The sequence below is a fragment of the Onychostoma macrolepis genome, chromosome 19, assembly GCF_012432095.1.
Source record: "Onychostoma macrolepis isolate SWU-2019 chromosome 19, ASM1243209v1, whole genome shotgun sequence".
Taxonomy (NCBI): Eukaryota; Metazoa; Chordata; class Actinopteri; order Cypriniformes; family Cyprinidae; genus Onychostoma; species Onychostoma macrolepis.
Window position 1 is genome coordinate 1,451,471 of NC_081173.1, and position 18,797 is coordinate 1,470,267.

At 37.1% G+C, this 18,797-nt stretch overlaps 2 protein-coding genes across 4 annotated transcripts in view; both read left to right on the forward strand.

The window, feature by feature from the left end:
* The first annotated feature begins 128 nt into the window (after positions 1-128).
* p3h4 (prolyl 3-hydroxylase family member 4 (inactive)) lies at positions 129-10,270 on the forward strand. The gene is made up of 7 exons (XM_058752592.1): positions 129-834; positions 4,609-4,758; positions 4,843-5,014; positions 5,284-5,412; positions 6,548-6,693; positions 7,949-8,032; positions 9,287-10,270. The coding sequence occupies exons 1-7, from the start codon at positions 379-381 to the stop codon at positions 9,434-9,436; spliced, it is 1,287 nt and encodes a 428-aa protein (XP_058608575.1). The 5' UTR covers positions 129-378; the 3' UTR covers positions 9,437-10,270.
* Positions 10,271-16,305: 6,035 nt separating this feature from the next.
* LOC131525586 (oxysterol-binding protein-related protein 6-like) overlaps positions 16,306-18,797 on the forward strand; it is a 100,026-nt gene continuing 97,534 nt past the window's right edge. For all 3 annotated transcript variants that reach the window (XM_058753405.1, XM_058753407.1, XM_058753408.1), the window contains exon 1: positions 16,306-16,405. The gene's annotated coding sequence lies outside the window, so the exon portion shown is untranslated. The remainder of the gene's footprint in view (positions 16,406-18,797) is intronic.

The window sequence follows — 18,797 nt, forward strand, 5'->3', positions numbered from 1 at the left end:
CCTTTTAAAATATTAAAAGCTAATGATCCAACAGACCAAAAGTAGTCTATACTTGGACGTATAGGCTAAGTGCATTCTGTGGGGGAAAAAGGGACAAAAGGAAGATTTTATAGGCTATTCAAAGCAACAATAATCTGTCAAACTTTTCTAACTTTAAGTGGGCTACTTCTCAGAGCAATGACTAGATTGCTTAAAATTGACGGACGTTTAGACCCAGAGAAGCAGTCCAGATCCGAATTTGGGAGGCATGCAGAGTTTTCCATCACCGTAAATCTCCTTCAATCCCAAAGGACCACAGATTTCCTACGTGCAGTCTGACATGAGTCTCCACTCTCCGTTATTACACGGGGATCGGCGCGTACAGTGAGGAACAGAAGCATGGCCCAAACAAAAATATGTTTAGTCGTGTTTTTCAGTACTGCCTATCTTTTCTGTACTGTGCAGGCTCAGTATGAGAAGTACAGCTTCAAAAGCTTTCCAGCGAACGACCTCATGCCGCTGGAGTCTGCGTACGGACACGCGTTGGAGATGTACACCGCTCAGGACTGGAAGCAGAGCGCTAAATATCTGGAGCTGAGCCTGCGGCTTCACCGGCTGCTGAAGGACAGCGAGGCGCACTGCAGTCAGAACTGCAGCGCCGTGGGCCGGGAACATGGGGAGAACAACACGGAAACTACCCTCTTGATCATGGGGCACATCATAACGCGAGCTGCATGCCTGAAAAGGTGCAAAACAAACTTTCCCGTGTTTTCTAAATCATATCCTAAGCGAGAGACTTTGGGTGCTTTCGAACAGAGGATACCCTACCGGTACCTTCAGTACGTGTATTACGAGGTAAGAGGTCACGTTCATGGATTTGCGACGAGCCAGAACGCTTTTAGGTGCTTCACAGTAGCCTACTATACATACAACGTTAACTGTCCACTGAAAATGGTAATAAACGATGGATGGACATTACTGTAAATCATGTTCCTGTTGTCGTAATCACTTGTAACAACCACAGCCTATCAACTTGTTTAGATGAAATTTGTTCTATTAACAATAATGCATTTTTGATTGTGTCTGAATTGGTGGGTTGCGTTTCATTGGTCCAGTCAGCGGCGCACATGCCACGTCCACGCGCGAGCGCTTCGTAATCGCGAAACAACCGCGCTTTAAAGGTGTAATGTCTTCGTTAAAACTGCTTAACGCCAAAACATGATTTCTTTCAGTTAATTAATGTCATGAATGTAGTAACCGTTTATAAGATTCAGGATGGATGAGGATTCACAACCACTGGCGAGAAAAGTAAGGCTAAGTAACGTGACAGATAACTTTAACATCATATTGAGACTTTTGCTCGAGTCTCCTGCTTTTCAAACTTGTCTCCTGAGACAAAAACTCATAAAATGATCTGCTTTAACACTGTAGAAGAGATTTCATCATCACAGATTTTTCTCCGTGGCTAGAGACGGTGAAGATCTCACTTTTGTCTTCTTTAAAGCTTTAGAAGAGATCTCAACATCACTCCGTGTATTAATAATCAAATTAGTTTTGGATAGGATTGAGTCATAAGCCATTTAATGTGCCTTTCAGCAAAGAAAGCTCCAGGGTTACTGTTCCTGTTTTGATAAGGGCACTGGGTAGATTACTATTTCCAAGAACAAATGATGTGCCCAATGCACATAAACAGTACGGTTCTATTATCTTATTGTGTGTCAACAAGAGTAAGATTAACTATTTTTTGCATAATTTTAATCTTAATATAGGCTTAAACTCTGAATTTTTTTTTTTGTTTTGTTTTTTTACTTTATTTTGTGCCTTTCAAGTACTTGACTTGGTGCATACATTGTAAAGTTGTTGAGATCTCTTCTAAAGCCTTAAAAGAGACAAATATGACTCCAATCCATATGCATTATATCTGTTCATGTGCACTTTCGCATTCGTTAAGGGTTAGGTTTGGTGCAAGGGGTATTTCACGGTTAGAACATTAACTTTTGGCAACACTCACCGGACTTGAATTCTGAACGGCCACAGTACGTACCTGAAGCAACACAGCAATACATGCCTGTATCAGCCTAACACAAATGTGTCATGTCATGGGTGACGTGTTGAACATGCATTTTAGTGCCACTCACAGGACATTTTACTTTGAAAATGCCGTGACACATGGTATGGAAAATCGGTATTGCAGAAATGTCACCTCAAGCACATATTTCCAATGAGCCTGGGATGCAAATATGAAAGATCCAGAGTCTCCAGCTCAGGAGAGGAATCTGAGCACATTGTGTAATGTTGTTGAGATCTCTTCTAAAGCTTTAGAGACGTCAAATGTGAGACCACAGAGTTTTTAGTTTTGGGGAAAAAAAGTCTGAGCACAGTGTGTGGTGATTTATGATGATGAGATATCTGCTAAAACTTTTAAGGAAACCATTTAAAAGTGTTAGATTTATTTATTTATTTATTTTTTGTCTCAGGAGACAAGTGTGAGAAGTAGGAGACTCGAGCAAAAGTCTCCATTTGATGTTAATGTAACCTAATTTCTATGTAGCACAAACAATTGAGATGTTAAAGAGAACTCATTTTTTCTTATTTTCTCTGGGTAGTTTTAATCTCAATCATCCACAGCATTTCAATCAAACATAATACTTGCATTGTCATATTTGAAGTTATTTAGTGTAGACCGTGTTTTAAAGCACAATGTTACACATGCAGAGGAAACCATGACATTTATTTGCATGCATGTGAAACGGGCTGTACAAGACAAACTTTTCAATGCTAAACAAAGAAAGAAAAAAGGTCATGCAACAACCATGAAGCATACACTATGCATTTAAAAAGAGAGTATTGATGTTATACTAGAAATCAAACACTTATATAGGCCTAATCCCTTTATAGTGTATTTGGAAAACGTGCTGCATATACAATGCTGGGCATTGAAGATAAATTTTATCTCGTAACCCTTGATATTCTGAAATGTATAATGCTATTTAAGTGATGGTTTCAGAATTGATAATAATAAAAAAATACATTTTGTAATTAAACAACGTTTCTCCTAAAATGAAACCGAAGAGATCTGAAGACAAAGCTGATACCTAAATGAGATGAAAAAAAAATCACCTCTCAGTATCCTGAGCTTCGAGTGATCTCTGTTAAAGCCATCACCTTATTGGCAGCAGATCGATGTCAAAGCACAGCTGCACCACAGACAGAATTGAGTCCCAGCTAAAGGTACTTTCCTGCTCCCATTAATTCCTGTCTCTCCTCCACCTGTCCTGACCATTAATAAGTGAAAAAAATACAACTCGTGTAATCGGAAAATAAAGAAAGAGCAACCTCTGAGCAATAAAACATTTTTATGACAGTGCCTTGAAGGAGATTACAGCAAGACATTAAAGACATCGTTTCACAGCCCGTTCTCATTTTGGACTCTTTCTCTCAGAACTTTCTCATGTCTCATTTGTGTCTACTTTTATTTCTCCTAAGTTATTTTCAGATAAATATCTGAAATGCTAGACCGTTTTTGCCCGTAAGACTTTCTTCTAGCCCACTCGGGGTCAACCAGTTCCCTGATTTCTTGCCCTAGTTTCCTCCTCTTCTGCTCCTCCCTGAAGGCCTACCTGCTTCCTTGTGCTCCCTGGTTCATCCGCTTAACTTGTTGTTGTTTGTGTTTCCCATATTCTGTTATCAATGTTGTGTAAACACTGTAAAAAATGCAACTGCACATTTTCCAGTTTACGAAACCTTTTGAGTCTCATATACTTAAAAATATGCTATTTTCTTGAAACTACATAAAAACCCTTGTCAGACCAACAAAATTACCCCAGTTGTCTGAACAAAGAATTTCATAATGTTGAAATGTTAAGGCTTTGCGAGTTCCCAGCATGCATTGCAGCATGAATAAATTATGCGGTTACTGTTATAGGATTATTGTTTTGCTGTTTGCTGATTTCATTTAAACTATTTTTGTTGTTTTATTTGTTGTACTGTGATGTAAAGGGCTCATCTTTTTAACATTTGTTGATTGCCACTGTGCTTGAGGTTAGTGTCTAGGTTTGAGGCCTAGACTATGTTCAACCACTTTTGCCTTGTAAAAGCTGATATCTTAGCCTTGTAAGTTGTCTTACAAACAAAGACAATATTGTCTACTTATTAGACTAACTTATCCATTAATGTTTGTCATTTGTAAACAAGTAAAAATAGTTCACAGAACATAATTTGAGACACATTGGAAAAGCATTAAAAGTCTTTTTAACTAACACAACTGTGTTAGTTGAACAGAAAAGAGACATGTGACTTGGGTTGAGTGAACAACTTGGTCCAACGTTGAGTAAACTCAAAAAAGCTGTGCAGCAAGTTGCCTTGAAATTCAGTCAAGTTAAGTCAACTTTTCATTTTTTTTTTTTTACAGTGAATCTATATTTCATAAAGCACTACATAAATAAATGTGACTTGGCTATTCTAACAGTAACAAGTCACAACATGTAATTAAATCTGAGAAAGCCAATGGAGAGATCTGACCTGTGTCCCATCTCTTATTTCACTAATGTTAATGAAATGAGAAACTGCAAAACGATATTTAAACGAGACAATCCAGACACTGAATTATCTTATGTTATGTGCGTCTAGATGAATGAGTTGGAGAGAGCGGTTTCGGCAGCACACACGTATCTACAGCGAAACCCTGAGGACCCCGTTCTATCTAGGAGTCTTAACTACTATAAAAGCCTGTTAGACACGGAGGAGTACCTCATAGACCATGAGGAGAAGCCCTATGAGGTATTTATTCTCTCTAACTGTGTTTTTCTTTTTAACCTTATTTGTGAGAGGCACTCTTCTGAAATAACTCGATCTGTCTCTTAGGCTTTATTCCTGAAGGCTGTAAAGCTGTATAATTCGGGGGATTTTAGCAGCAGTGCTCGAGACATGGAGCTGGCGGCTGCGGAGTATTTTAAAACATTCAGCACGTGTTTGATGTCCTGTGAGGGGTCATACGATGTGCAGGAGTTTAAAGACTTCTACCCCGCCTTAGCTGGTCAGTGATCTCATGATGCATTCTCAGATTTGCTTCAAATAGCTGTGAATATTAGAAATCTATCCTAACTAAAATAAGCCTGGTTCAAATGCAAATAGCTTGGTAAACATAAGTTCATCAATGATTTGACATAGGAAGTCTAGTACTATCATAGGGTGAGGTTTTTATATATATATATATATATATATATTTATTTTTATTTTTATTTTTTTTAAGTATCAGTAGCCTATAAATGCAATGTCCTCTCTCTCTGTTTTTTTCTCCCCCAGATTTCTATTTTGAAGTAATGAAGTGTAAAGTAAAATGTGAGGAAAATTTTATTCCAAATGTTGGTGGTTTCTTTGTGGAGAAATTTGTTGCCACCATGTACCACTACATGCAGTTTGCTTATTACAAATGTAAGTAACAGAAACACACACACACACACACACACACACACACACAACAAAATTGTTAATTGTCTTCTGTCAGCAGTAAACTCAAGAAATGCTACAGTCTGCCCATATTTCATATTAATTAGTACATTTTGGTATAATGGGGGAATGATATACTGAATAATAATACTGTAGGAGACATGCAAGTCTCTCAGTATCTAATATGAATAGTTTCCAGTTCTTGTAAACATCTAGATGTATTGGCATGATACACTGTAGACACAGAACTGTGCGTCATTCAAAACTGATAGGACATGAAATAAGATGCTAAGATTGTTTTACTGTTTGCACTGTAAAAAAAACTTGAACTTAAAATCATTTGTTACCTCGCTGACTAAAAATTAAGTTTAGTCAACTTGAAATTGTATGTTACTTAATGTTAAGTTAAGTGACAACTTGGATATTTAAGTTGACTAAACTTAACATTTTTAGTCGGCGGGGTAACAAATAATTTTAAGTTGAAACAATTTTTTTCTTTTTTTTTTAAACGGTGTATTCTGACAAAATAACATGCTCACAAGATATTTACAGTGTAATAGACTTGTTGCAGGAGGTGATTTGAGAGCCATTTTAGATGCAACTCAGCCACATATGAATTTGGTGTAAAAGTGACCTCCTCTATAAATTTGACTCCTCCCAAAATGGGTAGCTGGTAGCTACATGGTGTTATTGTGGAGATGAGTGTCTCTCTTCAGTAAGCAGACACACTAACTAGAGCAAATGAAGTTAAAGGTTTGTGTTGCATTCATGTTCATTAAAAGGGACAAGCACTGATGCTCTCTCTCCGATTGTGATATTTGATTATGAAAATGTTGTGGCGCATAACATCTGTTGCTGATATTGTATATACTTTCAACTTTTGTGAAACAAAGTCCTTTGATTTTGCATGGCATATAGCATGGCATTTGCAAATTCAAAACCAGTTTGTTAAAACATATTTGTGGCCAAGTGTGAATGGATGTTCAAACTCCATCACATAACAATCTAATCATAGAGATAGACCAAGAATAAATACCCCCACAGACTAAGACTTCATTGCCAAAAGGTTTTCATTAAAACAATCACTTTATAAGTGACTTTTATTCATTTGTCCTTCTAGTAAATGATGTGCGAAATGCAGCAGTGTGTGCAGCAAGCTATATGCTGTTTGATGCAAACGATCAAGTGATGCAGCAGAACATGGCCTACTACAGATTCTACAGACAACAGTGGGGACTGCAGGACGAGCATTTCAAACCACGACCAGTAAGTACACGCACACGCACACATATCATGAACTTACCAAAATGACAAACATGTAGTAAGGTTAATGCTTCTGATGCTCAACAATTTCCCCATAACTGTACTGGAGTGGCATATACATTGTTGTTGTTGTTGTTGTTGTTTCTCTTGGCAATGGAATCAAATCCATGTCACATATATTCAAGTATTGTAAAAGAAGAACGTTTCACAAAAATTGAGCAATGAAAAATCAGTGACTGCTATAAAATAAGCTTAAGAACTTTGATCCTATTTGAAAAATCTCTTTAACAGATTTTTAGCGGCAATAATTATATGGGATTACCTAGATGATTGTACATTTATACAATGCTTGCTGTTAGATATCCAGCAGAGAAATAAGAGAGATAATAGGGGATATGAGCTTTATAAAACACCTGGTTTTGACATATAAAAGACAAAACACATTTGTTGCAATCATTTTACTTTTTATTTGTTAAACAGTCTATTTCAAAAGACATAATGTAACATCTGTAACATTGTAACATTCATTTACATTTTGCATAGTATGTAATTTACAAATGCCATAATCGATTGTTCTTTTGAAATACTTCACTGTTTTGCAAATAAACACAGCAAAAAGAGAAACATCCTCTCACATTCAACTGCTTTTATTATGTCAATATCAAAAGTAGTAATCAGTATCTGGTGTGGCTACCAAGTGCTTCTCATCCTCACGGACTGAACCAGATTTGCTAGTTCTTGCTCTGAGATGTTGCCCCACTAATCCAACAAGGCTCTTAGAAGTCAGGCGGAACGCCACAGCAACTCCGTAAAAGACTTTTTATTGTCCCAAGTCATTGTAACTCGTTCTTAAGACTGTTCCAGAGGTGGAATAATTGTTTATGCTTCATAGAACAAACATGAAAAACACAGTTTTAACCCTTCCTAATACATATCTGTAAAGCTTATTTGGATTTTACAAAATTCTTTAAAATAAAATACAGTATTCTTTTTATTTTTTTTGGCTGAGTTTGTGTTGCATGGATTTGGTTCCATGCTTGGCTTCTTTTAACTCAAACTCCACACATGCTATCCTCAACAAATCCACACACACATGTGATACACATTGATAAAGTTGTCTCTTCTATGTTTTTACAGAATAACTCAGCCATTCTGAAGTGGCCTGATAATGGACATTTGATTTGTAAATGTTCTGGCTTTGCTCAGGTTTTGTCTTTACACCTACCGTTTTAACATTTCTGTCTTTGTGTCCATACAGGAAGCTCTTAGATATTTCAATCAAACCACCAAACTGAGGGAACTTCTGGAGTTCGCACAGAATTATTTACAGACAGATGATGAGGTATTTTATTACATTATTACATACTGTATGTCTTAGCCATATTTGTTTTATTTATTTTTAATTTTTTGCTGAAAGTAACTTTAACAAATTGTTAAGATGCTAGACAAGTCAAGTTAGCGTGATACTAAAAATCATGGGCAGCACACCCAGCAGAAATGCACCAGCAGTAGCTTGGGGTAAGACCGATGGAAAACTGGCTAGAGAAGGCTTTACCTTAAACCAGTTAACTTGTCATGAGTTTGAAAGTGGAAGAAGTTAGGTTTGCACTTCCTGTCGTGGATGCTGAGCCTTTTCAAGGTTTGAAGCTGGTATGAGAAGCTGGACACCTTTGTCAGCGACAACAAAATAGTCAGGGAAACCGAACCCTCTGCCATTCATGTCTCCCTCTTCCAAAAGATCAAAGATCAATCACCAGATGATTTGGTGATTGTTTTGTCACTGGAAAGGATTATTAGACCGACGCCAACCAGGAAACCTTTGCAAGCTTTAACGATCTCCAGGTTGAGCTGGTTTTGTCCCAGGTGTTATTGGATACGAACAGGTAAGCACACAGTGCCTTTCCCCTCTCTGAGGAAGTACTGTGCGCTTTTCTATCTATGAGAGTCCCCCATATCTGGTGAACACTGGATGCCATACTCTTTCCAGCACTCGTCGATAGCTGAATTTGACCGAAGAATCTCACTACCAGGAAAATTATTCATGATATGCCCTTTCAGATGAGCCCGTCTAGTTGGGTCAAGTGCCTCATATGTGGTGATTCCCTTTTGGTTATCCCATATGATGTGTTTCCACTGTAAAGGTTCCCTGTAGAAGGTAGAACCTTGCATCCATCCCTGGGCTGAGCGCTGCTCGTCTGCCAGTCATTGTGGGTGCGAGTCTCTTGCTTTCCAGGTAGAGCCCACCACAAGGACTTCTTCCATATGTGGTATTTTCCGCATACTGCTAATTACAGCCCACATTAAATGGAATAAAATGGAAGTAAAAATGTGTTTTTTTCATTGCAAACATATCGAAACACAAGCTAGCTACATACAAAAAATGATGGAGCCACAGTGCTTAATTTCAACACTTTAATTTCTAAAAGCAGGTTAGTTCTGGGTCAGAAAGAGCATCCAACCACTGAACAACATGGTCCTAAATTTATTTTTGACTAATAGCTGTTAAAATTTTCAATGGGCAGACATGTTTTAGAGTTTGTCCTATTCATTAGACTGATAATATTAACGTGGTTATTAACTGTCTGTTTGTTAACAGGATACTGTAAGTTCAGAGGAAGCAGCATCAGCTCTGTCAAGTCCTCCTGATGAAGAGTTTGAGGGAATCGGGGACTACGAGGAGTCTCTGCTGGCTGAATGGTGGCAGGAACCCAAAACTAAAGGAGATACAGGAGAACCAGCTGAATAAGCACAAACCAAATCATATACTATTATTTATACTGGTAGCCTGAGGGAGTCTTCATCTGGTGTCTTCCTCATCCCCTCTTGACTCTTTCCCCCTTTTTCATTGGAGATGAATTGTACTGTATCCAGTCTAACTTTACTTCTAACTTGATGATTTTGAACAGTCTCTCATCCAGATTTTGTTGAGTTTAGATGAGCTCATTGAAACTGGAAACACATCACCAATCTAAACTCTGCTTAACAAAATCAGGTCTGTGTTGGGAATACTATTTTTACATGTTAGACCTGTTTTTTATGTCTTTTGTTCCTTCTCATGTATTTCATGGTGTCCTCTATTAAAAAAATATTTTTGTTGATATGAAATATATCTGCATCTTTTCACATGCAATCTCTGTAATTCTGACTCGCATATAGCACATATATAGTTTTCATTTCAGGCTATATAAGAGCGTTGCTGACACTGCCTTATTTTCTGTTGTTTTTAGGTTTTACTTTTAATGACAAGGAAGATTATACATTAAAATAATGTGTAAATACACTTGATGGGACAGTCTCATCTTTGAACAGTGATTCTCTGCAGTTATAATATTAATTTAATGATAGTGTTTGTCAGCAGTTTCCTGTGCTTTGAATCACTTTCTGTTAATCTCTGGAAAGCAAATAGAACAGAAAAATAACAGAATCAATGATGCAGGCTTCATCAAATATGAGACAAAATTTTAATTCTGCTGCAGCAGCTTAAAAAATAACAAATAGTGCCATGATTCAGCTCATTTATTTAGTGTTGGTTCAGATTGGTTTAATAGCTGTGTAAAGTTATGAAACAAGTTCAATTTAGCTACAAGTAGCACAAAAAGAAGACATAGTGTTTACAAAGTACTTTACGGAAGTGAAGCAATGAATCCATCCAAAATAAAAACAACAACAAAAAAGCTATCAAAAGCTATTTCAGTTATTCTTTGTTGTGCTTTTCCTTTGTACATTTAAAATTAGGCATTTTTTGTTGTTCTTACAGAACTTCCTACAACAACTGATATAAACCTGTAGAAATCTATTGGTGGCCTAATCAACATTGTCACCCTGGTGTGATTACTCTCGGTCACCCTTAAATGTGTTACTTGCAATATCTTTCTGTTTCTTATTTAATGTCTGTCTGCTAAGTCAAATTCCTTCAAAGAGCAAATGTACTTGGCAAAAGCCTAATCTGAGATGTCATTTCAACAATTCTGTGCCTTCTGAGTTTTAAAAATAAAATTTGAGGGAAAACAGTTTTTTAGGTGTATCCTATGTTTAACAACGGGAACCTGCAAGCATCAGTCTTATAGCTAAATTACTTAAAATGTATTGTTTTTATGTGACTGGTGACATGCAAAGCCAAACTAAATGTATGGCCGGCGACATTTAATCTGATACAGAAAACAAATAAGCAGCCTCTCAGATGAAATTCCCCTTATTGTTCTTCTCCCATGAGGTTACAATACAGAAAGGGAAGAGGAGGAGACAGAACAGGAAGTTAAGTCAGCTTAAACGAGAACCACTTATTTTCATCAGGTGACCACTTAGGATGTGATAATGAACAATTTTGCGCAAATTCTATAACAGTACATATATATTTAACAGTGTAATTTCAATACCTGTTACACAGTTAAAAAATCTTATTTGCTTCAAAACAGCATGAAAATATGTAACATGTAATGTCTCCTAAGATGATAAATATGCATATTGTAAATATAAAAAGTAATCTTTTCATTAATACACTGTATTTCAATAATATGCTTCACCGAGCTCTTCCTCTCCACAGACCGCTTCAGTTATTCCTGGATTTCTCTGGTTACCCTTCATCTCCGGTGTATCAAGTTATTTTAACATTCTTCTCATCAAGTCAAGTCACCTTTTTGGTATGATGCTTTATACAATGCAGTTCCCTTTCAAGGAATTTGTATAAACACTGCAGTCTTGATTAGCCACGGCAGTCATTTGACATCACTGACATGCCAGCATACTGTGAAACGTGCAAAATCATCAGCCTTTAACATCTGAAGAACCTTTCTGTTTCACAAAAGGTGCTTTGTGGCGAAAGAAGGTTCTTCGGGTTATAAAAAGGTAAGAAAGAGATGGTTCTTTAAAGAACTTTGAAATGGTTCTTTGTGGAAACAAAAATGGTTTTTCTATGGCATCGCTGTGAAGAACCTTTTAAGCACCTTTATTTTTAAGAGTGTAGAAGTGATCGGTAGTAGGACACTATCTCAGATGCCCCCTCCAGTTCCTAGGCTATAGAGGTAGTAGCCTGACAAGTATATGTCGACTCACTCCTGGAGACGGACAATGGATAAATAAGAAAGTGGCTGGAATTGCCATTTTCCCTGTTGCCCCCTCCAGGTTCTTTAGTGAGGAGGTGATGTGATGGTGTAGACGAGAAACGTTGGCGAGCTTCCCTGGTGGTCCGGTCTGCGAGGTGAGGGTGATTGCAGAGATGATCCTTTCTCTCATTCTCTCAAGTCTTTGGTATGTCCTCGTGGTAGACTGGCACCTGAGGGTATCCTCGAATATAAAGTCCACTTTCAAGAAAATAATCTTCTCAGGCATGCAGAAAAATCCTGAATGTGTGGTTCTAGGTTGTTTTGAATGTTTTGTTCAAAAACAGATTGATTCAGAAACTAAACAAAGCACCGCTGTGTGTTGCTCAGAGAAGCACAGCAGTTCAGCTTTGTTTATAACTATTTTCAATAGAGAAATAGAGTGAAACCATCGTTATTGAGAATGTTGTGTCTAAAATGTCATTTAATATTAACTTATTGTTTTTTGAACTGCATTTGCAAATGTGACGTCACAGTGTTTTATCGCCGCCATTTTTGTGTCCGAGTCACAGCTGCGCGACCTGCCAGTCTATGGTCACAGCAGCCACAGTTACCAGAGGAAGATCAACGGAAAACACCCAGACGGTTCACAAGCTTACAATATGTTGTGCTGTAACAACAGTCATCAGAAAAACCCCAAACTACAATTTTATTAGATCCCAAAGAGGTTAGATTGGCGGAATAAATTGTTGGCTCAATCAGAAGGCAGCACTGGCAGCTAACGTACAGTTAGAAAAGGATAATAAGAGACAATTGTGATTCTTTATAGGAGAATAAAGGACGCTGAAATATTTGTATTGTACCACATAGGCTATGTCGTTTGTGTCTGCAGTTAAGTGTATATATATATATATGTATATTTGCAGGTTTATCAAAATAATCACAAGGTTCTCAAAAATAATCACATTTGTTTTGCTAAACCTATTTATTTGCATTTATCATATTATAGAATTTTTTATACAAAAAAAAACAAAACAAGTAAATTAAATTGTGAATTGTGACTGGCTACACAAGTGGTGTAATAATTTAGGACATAGCCTTCATACATATACAGTATATGGCATAAATTTTAAGAGCATAACAACTGAAAATCTGAATCGTAAGTCAGTAAAGCATTTTTTAACAATGGCAAAATTTTAAGCTGCTAATTTTCAAAATATTTTTAGTCCTTTTCTTTTCTCCTGACAAATCTGTACTTACAATGTTTTGCAAATCTTTTATTGAATTTGTTTCAGCATTCGCTCACACAAATACAAACACACATTCCTGTTTAAAAAAACACGCAAGAGTTTTGGTAACAGAACTGAGAAAAATGCATCCATCTTCTGCTAGAAAATATGTTACATCTAAAAAGTCAAGTTTCATTTGGAGGAGTTACATACATGTGTGTGTGTGTGTGTGTGTGTGTGCATGCGTGTGTGGTTCAGGTATACCCCAAATATCCCCACAAACATATTCTTTTCCTTGTGGGGACATTTTTTGGTCCCCATGAGGAAAACAGCTTTTAAATCAAACAGAATGAAGTGTGCTATGCCTACTGGACACTATTCTGTGATTTCAACCGAGGGGCCTTTACAAAAGTCACTGCCACATCATGATTGCTTGTAGTTATTAACAGCTTAACATATTGAAATTACAGTTATATAATGAATGAGATCTTAAAGTGCATACTCTGAGCTTTAATTTTATGGTACTCTCATCAAAATTGGAGGAAAGTTTAAGAATTACGGCTCTTTAATATGTACCTCCCACTTTTTCAAGGGACCATAAGTAATTGGACAATTGACTCAAAAGCTGTTTGATGGACAGATGTGTGCTATTCCGTCATTAGTTCTACATCAATTAAGCAGGTAAAAGGTCTGGAGTTGATTCTAAAGCTGCCTTCGGAGTAGCATCTGAGGCAGCATTCCAAGGCAGGAAGGCATCAAGGCACGTCCGAATGCAAAGTTAGCTTCACTTCCTGTCGCCTGAGATGCCTTCATCTGATCGATTTTTGAAGGCAGCATAGAAGTTGCGTTTGGTGGTTATTTTGTGTGTAAATGTATATTTCTAATTAACTTTTAGCACTTTTGATGTTATTTCTAACGAGAAATTAGTATTATAGTAATTAAACATTCATTTAGTTATCACCAAAACTCGTTCAATTTTGTTGTAGATCGTTAAATCGTTACGCTGCCTCAGAAGCCTGTCCGAAATTAGTTTCGTGTGGTGCATAAACGCTGCCTGCAAAGTCATTGCCTCATAAGGCAGCGAGGCAGCAAAGCAGCTGCCTAAGTTTTCGGATGCAGCCTTAGTGTGCTCTCTGCATTTGGAAGCTGTTGCTGTGAACCTCATCATGTGGTCAAAGGAGCTCTCCGTGCAGGTGAAACTGACAATTGTTAGGCTTCAAAAACAAAAATCCATCAGAGAGATAGCAGGAGCATTAGGAGTGGTCAAATAAAGCAATGAAACGCCCCTTAGCTGTTATAAATTCACTGTAAACCATGGCTTCACGGGGCTTATTGCTTTTATAAAAAGGTTATTCCATATATGTAGCAAGGTTTCACAAAATAAAACAAAGCAAATAAAATGTAATGATGTTAATAAAAACATTATTCTTCCTCCAAACAATGTAGTTCCTCAGAAACGGTTGTGGTTGCAACAAAGTGGTCGCCAAGCAACACACAGACATAAACAATGGCTTCACCACAAGCTGCAAACAAGGCCAGATTAGACTTTGACAAAAAACATCTAAAAAAGCCAGAGCACTTCTGTAAAAGCATCCTTTGGACGCTGGAATTAAGATCAACCTGTTCCAGAATGACGGGAAGAGAAAAGTCTGGAGAAGGCTTGGAGCAGCTCACGATCAAAGCACACAGCATCATCTGTGAAACATGGAGCAGTGTGATCATGAGCTGCATGGCTTCAGTGGCTCTGGGTTACTGCTGTTCAGTGATGATGAGTCTGAAGCAGCCGGAAGAGTTCTGAAGTGTGTAGAGATATACTCTCTGCTCAGATTCAGTCAAATGCAGTAAAGCTGATTGGGCAGCGTTTCTTAGTAGAAATGGACGATGACCCAAAACATGCAGCAAAAGTAATCCAGGAGTTTTTGAAGGTAAAAAGTGGAATATTCTGCAATGGCCGAGTCAATCTCCTGATCTCAACCTGATCGAGCAGCATTTCACTCGCTGAAGACAAAACTACAGACAGAAAGAGCCACAAACAAACAACAACTGAAGTCCTCTGCAGTAAAGACCTGGCAAAGCAAACCCAGTCTCTGCTGATGTCCATGAGTTACAGACTTAAGGCAATCATTGCCTGCAAAGGATTTTTGTTCTACCCTTTAATAAAAGCTTAAAATCTGCACTTCAATTTCATCTTGATTGTTTCATTTGAATTCTATTCTGGTAGCATACAGAGCCAAAATTATGAAAATTGTGTCAGTGTCCAAATATATATGGTCCTAACTGTATATTTTTATATTATTTATTTTATTTAAAAATTGCTGTTTCAAATTTATCCAGATTAATGTGGAAGTAGCCTAATAGTTACACCTAATAATTTATTATTGTTTTAAAAGATGTTTTTGAATTTGGAGTTAGATTAATGCACTTTGCTTAATAATAAAATGTATTTTAGAGTTAATTTAAACTCTACATTTTATTATTAAGCATGTATATGTTCTCTGGTGTATATGTATACTTGTGAGATGTAGGCCTATATGTGTAGCCTTTTTTTTTTTTTTTAATGTTACGCTGCAGTTCATTAGTACTGGGATAGCAACATCTCTCTTTGTAATCAAAGTAAGTTTGACACAGTAAAACCCCACAAAATTCCACTTTTTTAAAGAATATACAGAATATACATATACAATGGCACATGTAAATAAATAAATATTAAGCAATGCACATATACAACATAGATGTAAAGTACCAATAAACTTACATATATTCTGAGAAAGAAAAGAAAAGAAAAGAAAAGAAAAGAAAAGAAAAGAAAAGAAAAGAAAAGAAAAGAAAAGAAAAGAAAATAAAAGAAAAGAAAAAAAGTGTAAGTAGGGTTCTCTTCATTCCTCTTCAAATAAATCAAGTTCTCTTATTATTCCAACAAGTTTCTGGGCCTTGTTACTTTTTATATATTCCAATGATGGAAAGTAAGTCTCTTTTAAAAACAGAAAAGTAAGGTTTCGTCTTCATACATTTGCATTTATGAAGGAAAAATTAAAGATGATACAAAATCCCAAGTTACCGACGTTTAAGCGTACTTCCTGGTCTCTGCTGTTTTGGAAGATTTGGAAAACACAAACAAAATAGGCCTACACATAACCACTGATCAAACTACATTAAACAGAAATTAAGTTGCTTTTAATGAATAGGTCTGAATATATTTTGAATCTTAAATAAAAAGAGCTTTACTTACTATTTCGCAAAGTAAATAAACAGGAGTTTAGAATATGTTGTTCTGTTTCCTACAACACAGAGATAATATCTCAAAACTAATGATAAGGATTTTGATTTTGCAAAAATGTTCATCTAATCTCGCAGGCGTGAACACACCTCTGTGACGTCACGGCCGTGATTCGGTAAGAGCGCGTGCAGTGAATGAGAGGAGCTCGTGAACCCGCTCGGCTGTGTGAGGTAAGAGTCAACTAATCTGTGCACAAAAATGTGTTTCAGTCTCTATTTTGTGAGTCGTGGAGCATCGGTTTATGTGTTTTCTCTTCGGGTTCTTTCATAAATCTATCGGTACTGACAAACACAAGCAGTATTTTGGGAAAGTTACATCATTAATTGGCTGATTTGTTGTAATTAATGATTACTGAGGCCCAATGAACCTTCCATATTTTGCTTTGATGTATAAGAGCTCTGCGTGTTACTGCGGTTAACTGAGTGCAACTAACTCGTTATATTTTATAACAAGCAATTAGTCGAAACAGTTTAAATCAGAAGATTATTGTCATGTGAGGAATCTAATGATAATAGCCTGTCTTCAAGTCTTTCTACATGGTGTCAGATGATTTAGTTGTTTTATGTAGCGTATTTTAGAGACATCTGCGCGTATTATGGGTTTTTAGTAAGAGCATGCCAATAGACCGTGAACTCGTGTGCGTGTGTGTGCACGTGTGTGTGTGTGTGTGTGTGTGTGTGTGTGTGAGAGAGAGAGAGTGATGTGCGGTGAAACTCTTAAACCTGAAGTCATCTGAGCGGTCTGCTCACATTCCACACACTCATCAGACCAGTCACGCCAAGCACACACTTTTATTTTTATTTTTTTAATATTCAGTTAATGAATAGAGCATTCAGTCTCAATCTGTGGTATTTTCATGATCACGTTGCAGTTGTGCTGTTTCTTTACTATTTCAGTTTCATTGTGAAGAAGTGCGACAGAAGCTTTCTGATCAGTTGTTGGTGAACTCCGCAAATAGTTTAAGAGAACCTTTTTTTTTTCTTCCTAAACCTGTTTGTTCACATTGCTCAAATTCAATGTCAAAGAGTCACCGTGGTTAGACAGGCCTGCAATAAGTTTAGTTTACACACAGTTCATTTTGTCATTTTAAACCGATTCAATTGTGGCCTTATTTGAGCTTTGTTTCTACCTTTATAGTATTCTAGCATAAATGTTTGCTCTTTTTCTTACCGTCCTTCACATGTTTTGTTGGATTAGCTGAACTGTTATGAATCCGGTCTGAATCATGCACTACAGGTAATGACAACCGTCTATGGTCTCCCAGTGGTTTACTTTACGGACAACATAGTGTTATGTATTGCATTTAATTTACAACAAACTAAACAATGCCTTCATCAAATATGAATGTATAAATAATCCACATATGTCTTGCATTACATAATGAAAATAAATGAGCTACTTTTTTGTGAATTGGAATATGCAAAGGATTGTGGGTGATGGAAGGATGTGAAGGATACACCTGATGTATACTTCACAACAGGCCAAATGAAGAATGTGAAACGGAGACTGCCTTTCAAGGATCATTGTGCAGCTGTGATCCTTCCAACTCAGAAGCAACCACAGAGTTTTAATTTAACACACTTCAAAATGGCAGACAATTAAAAATTCCTGTTAGAAATCTTGGAAGGTTGTGTATTAGAAAGAAATGCATTTTCAAATGCATCACTGTGCCTTATTTTACCTTCCTCCATGGAGTCTATGGCAGCCCATAGAATCACATGACAGAAGAATCATGAAAGTATTAAAGGTGTGGTTGACGGTTGTTTTTCTCTAGGCTTGATTGTGTTTTAGGGGGTGCAGTCTAACATGTTAATGCTTCATTTTTAAAAAACGCATTATTTTTCACATAATTTACCTTTATTCCACACCGCTCTGTCCCTTCTCTAAACGCGCTGATCATTTCCTGGTTTTATGAAGCCCCTCCCTCAGAAATACGCAGTGGGCTCAGATTGGTTAGCTGGTGCAGTGTGTTGTGATTGGGTAAACCGCCTCTAGTGCGCATCTAAACGTCCCGCCCCTCAGCTCAGCGGCATGTGCTCTGGTTGTATTGTAAACAATGGCGTTGTCAATATTGCTTATCAATTTGAGCCCGATTGAGACACCGAGGATATTAGTGAAGAGGATCGCGCAGAACCTGTGCAAGCATGGCTTTTAATGGTATGTTTTTTTTTTTTTTTTTCTCATACTTTTAGATATCCTGTTATTTGTAAGTGCTACTGCTTCTGTTAGCTTTTAATATACGGTTTTATCCTGATTAAAGCTTTAATACAATATGGCAACCACACGCACGTCCATGTTTAACGCTTGTCATAGCTGTGTGAAAATAAAAGTGTATAAATGGAACATTTCATTGTTAGAGAGATGCAGAGTGTGTGCAGAGCAGGGTGACGTGAGGAGCAGGATTGAGAACCGCTGCTTTAGAACATGATTTTGAAACCTGTGCATCCATTAGAATCGTTAGAAGACCAAATCGCGATTCAAATATGAAAAGATTTTTATGTGCACCCCTAGTTTTCTCTTCCTCTTCTCTAGAGCAGCGCAGCATGGCCTCGCCCCCTTTGT

Excerpts from the sequence above, each read along its gene's own strand:
- p3h4 (XM_058752592.1), top strand. The coding sequence starts at position 379 with ATGGCCCAAACAAAAATATGTTTAGTCGTGTTTTTCAGTACTGCCTAT. Across the intron at positions 4,759-4,842 it reads ATGAGGAGAAGCCCTATGAG|GCTTTATTCCTGAAGGCTGT; the intron begins GTATTTATTCTC and ends TCTGTCTCTTAG. Across the intron at positions 8,033-9,286 it reads ATTTACAGACAGATGATGAG|GATACTGTAAGTTCAGAGGA; the intron begins GTATTTTATTAC and ends GTTTGTTAACAG.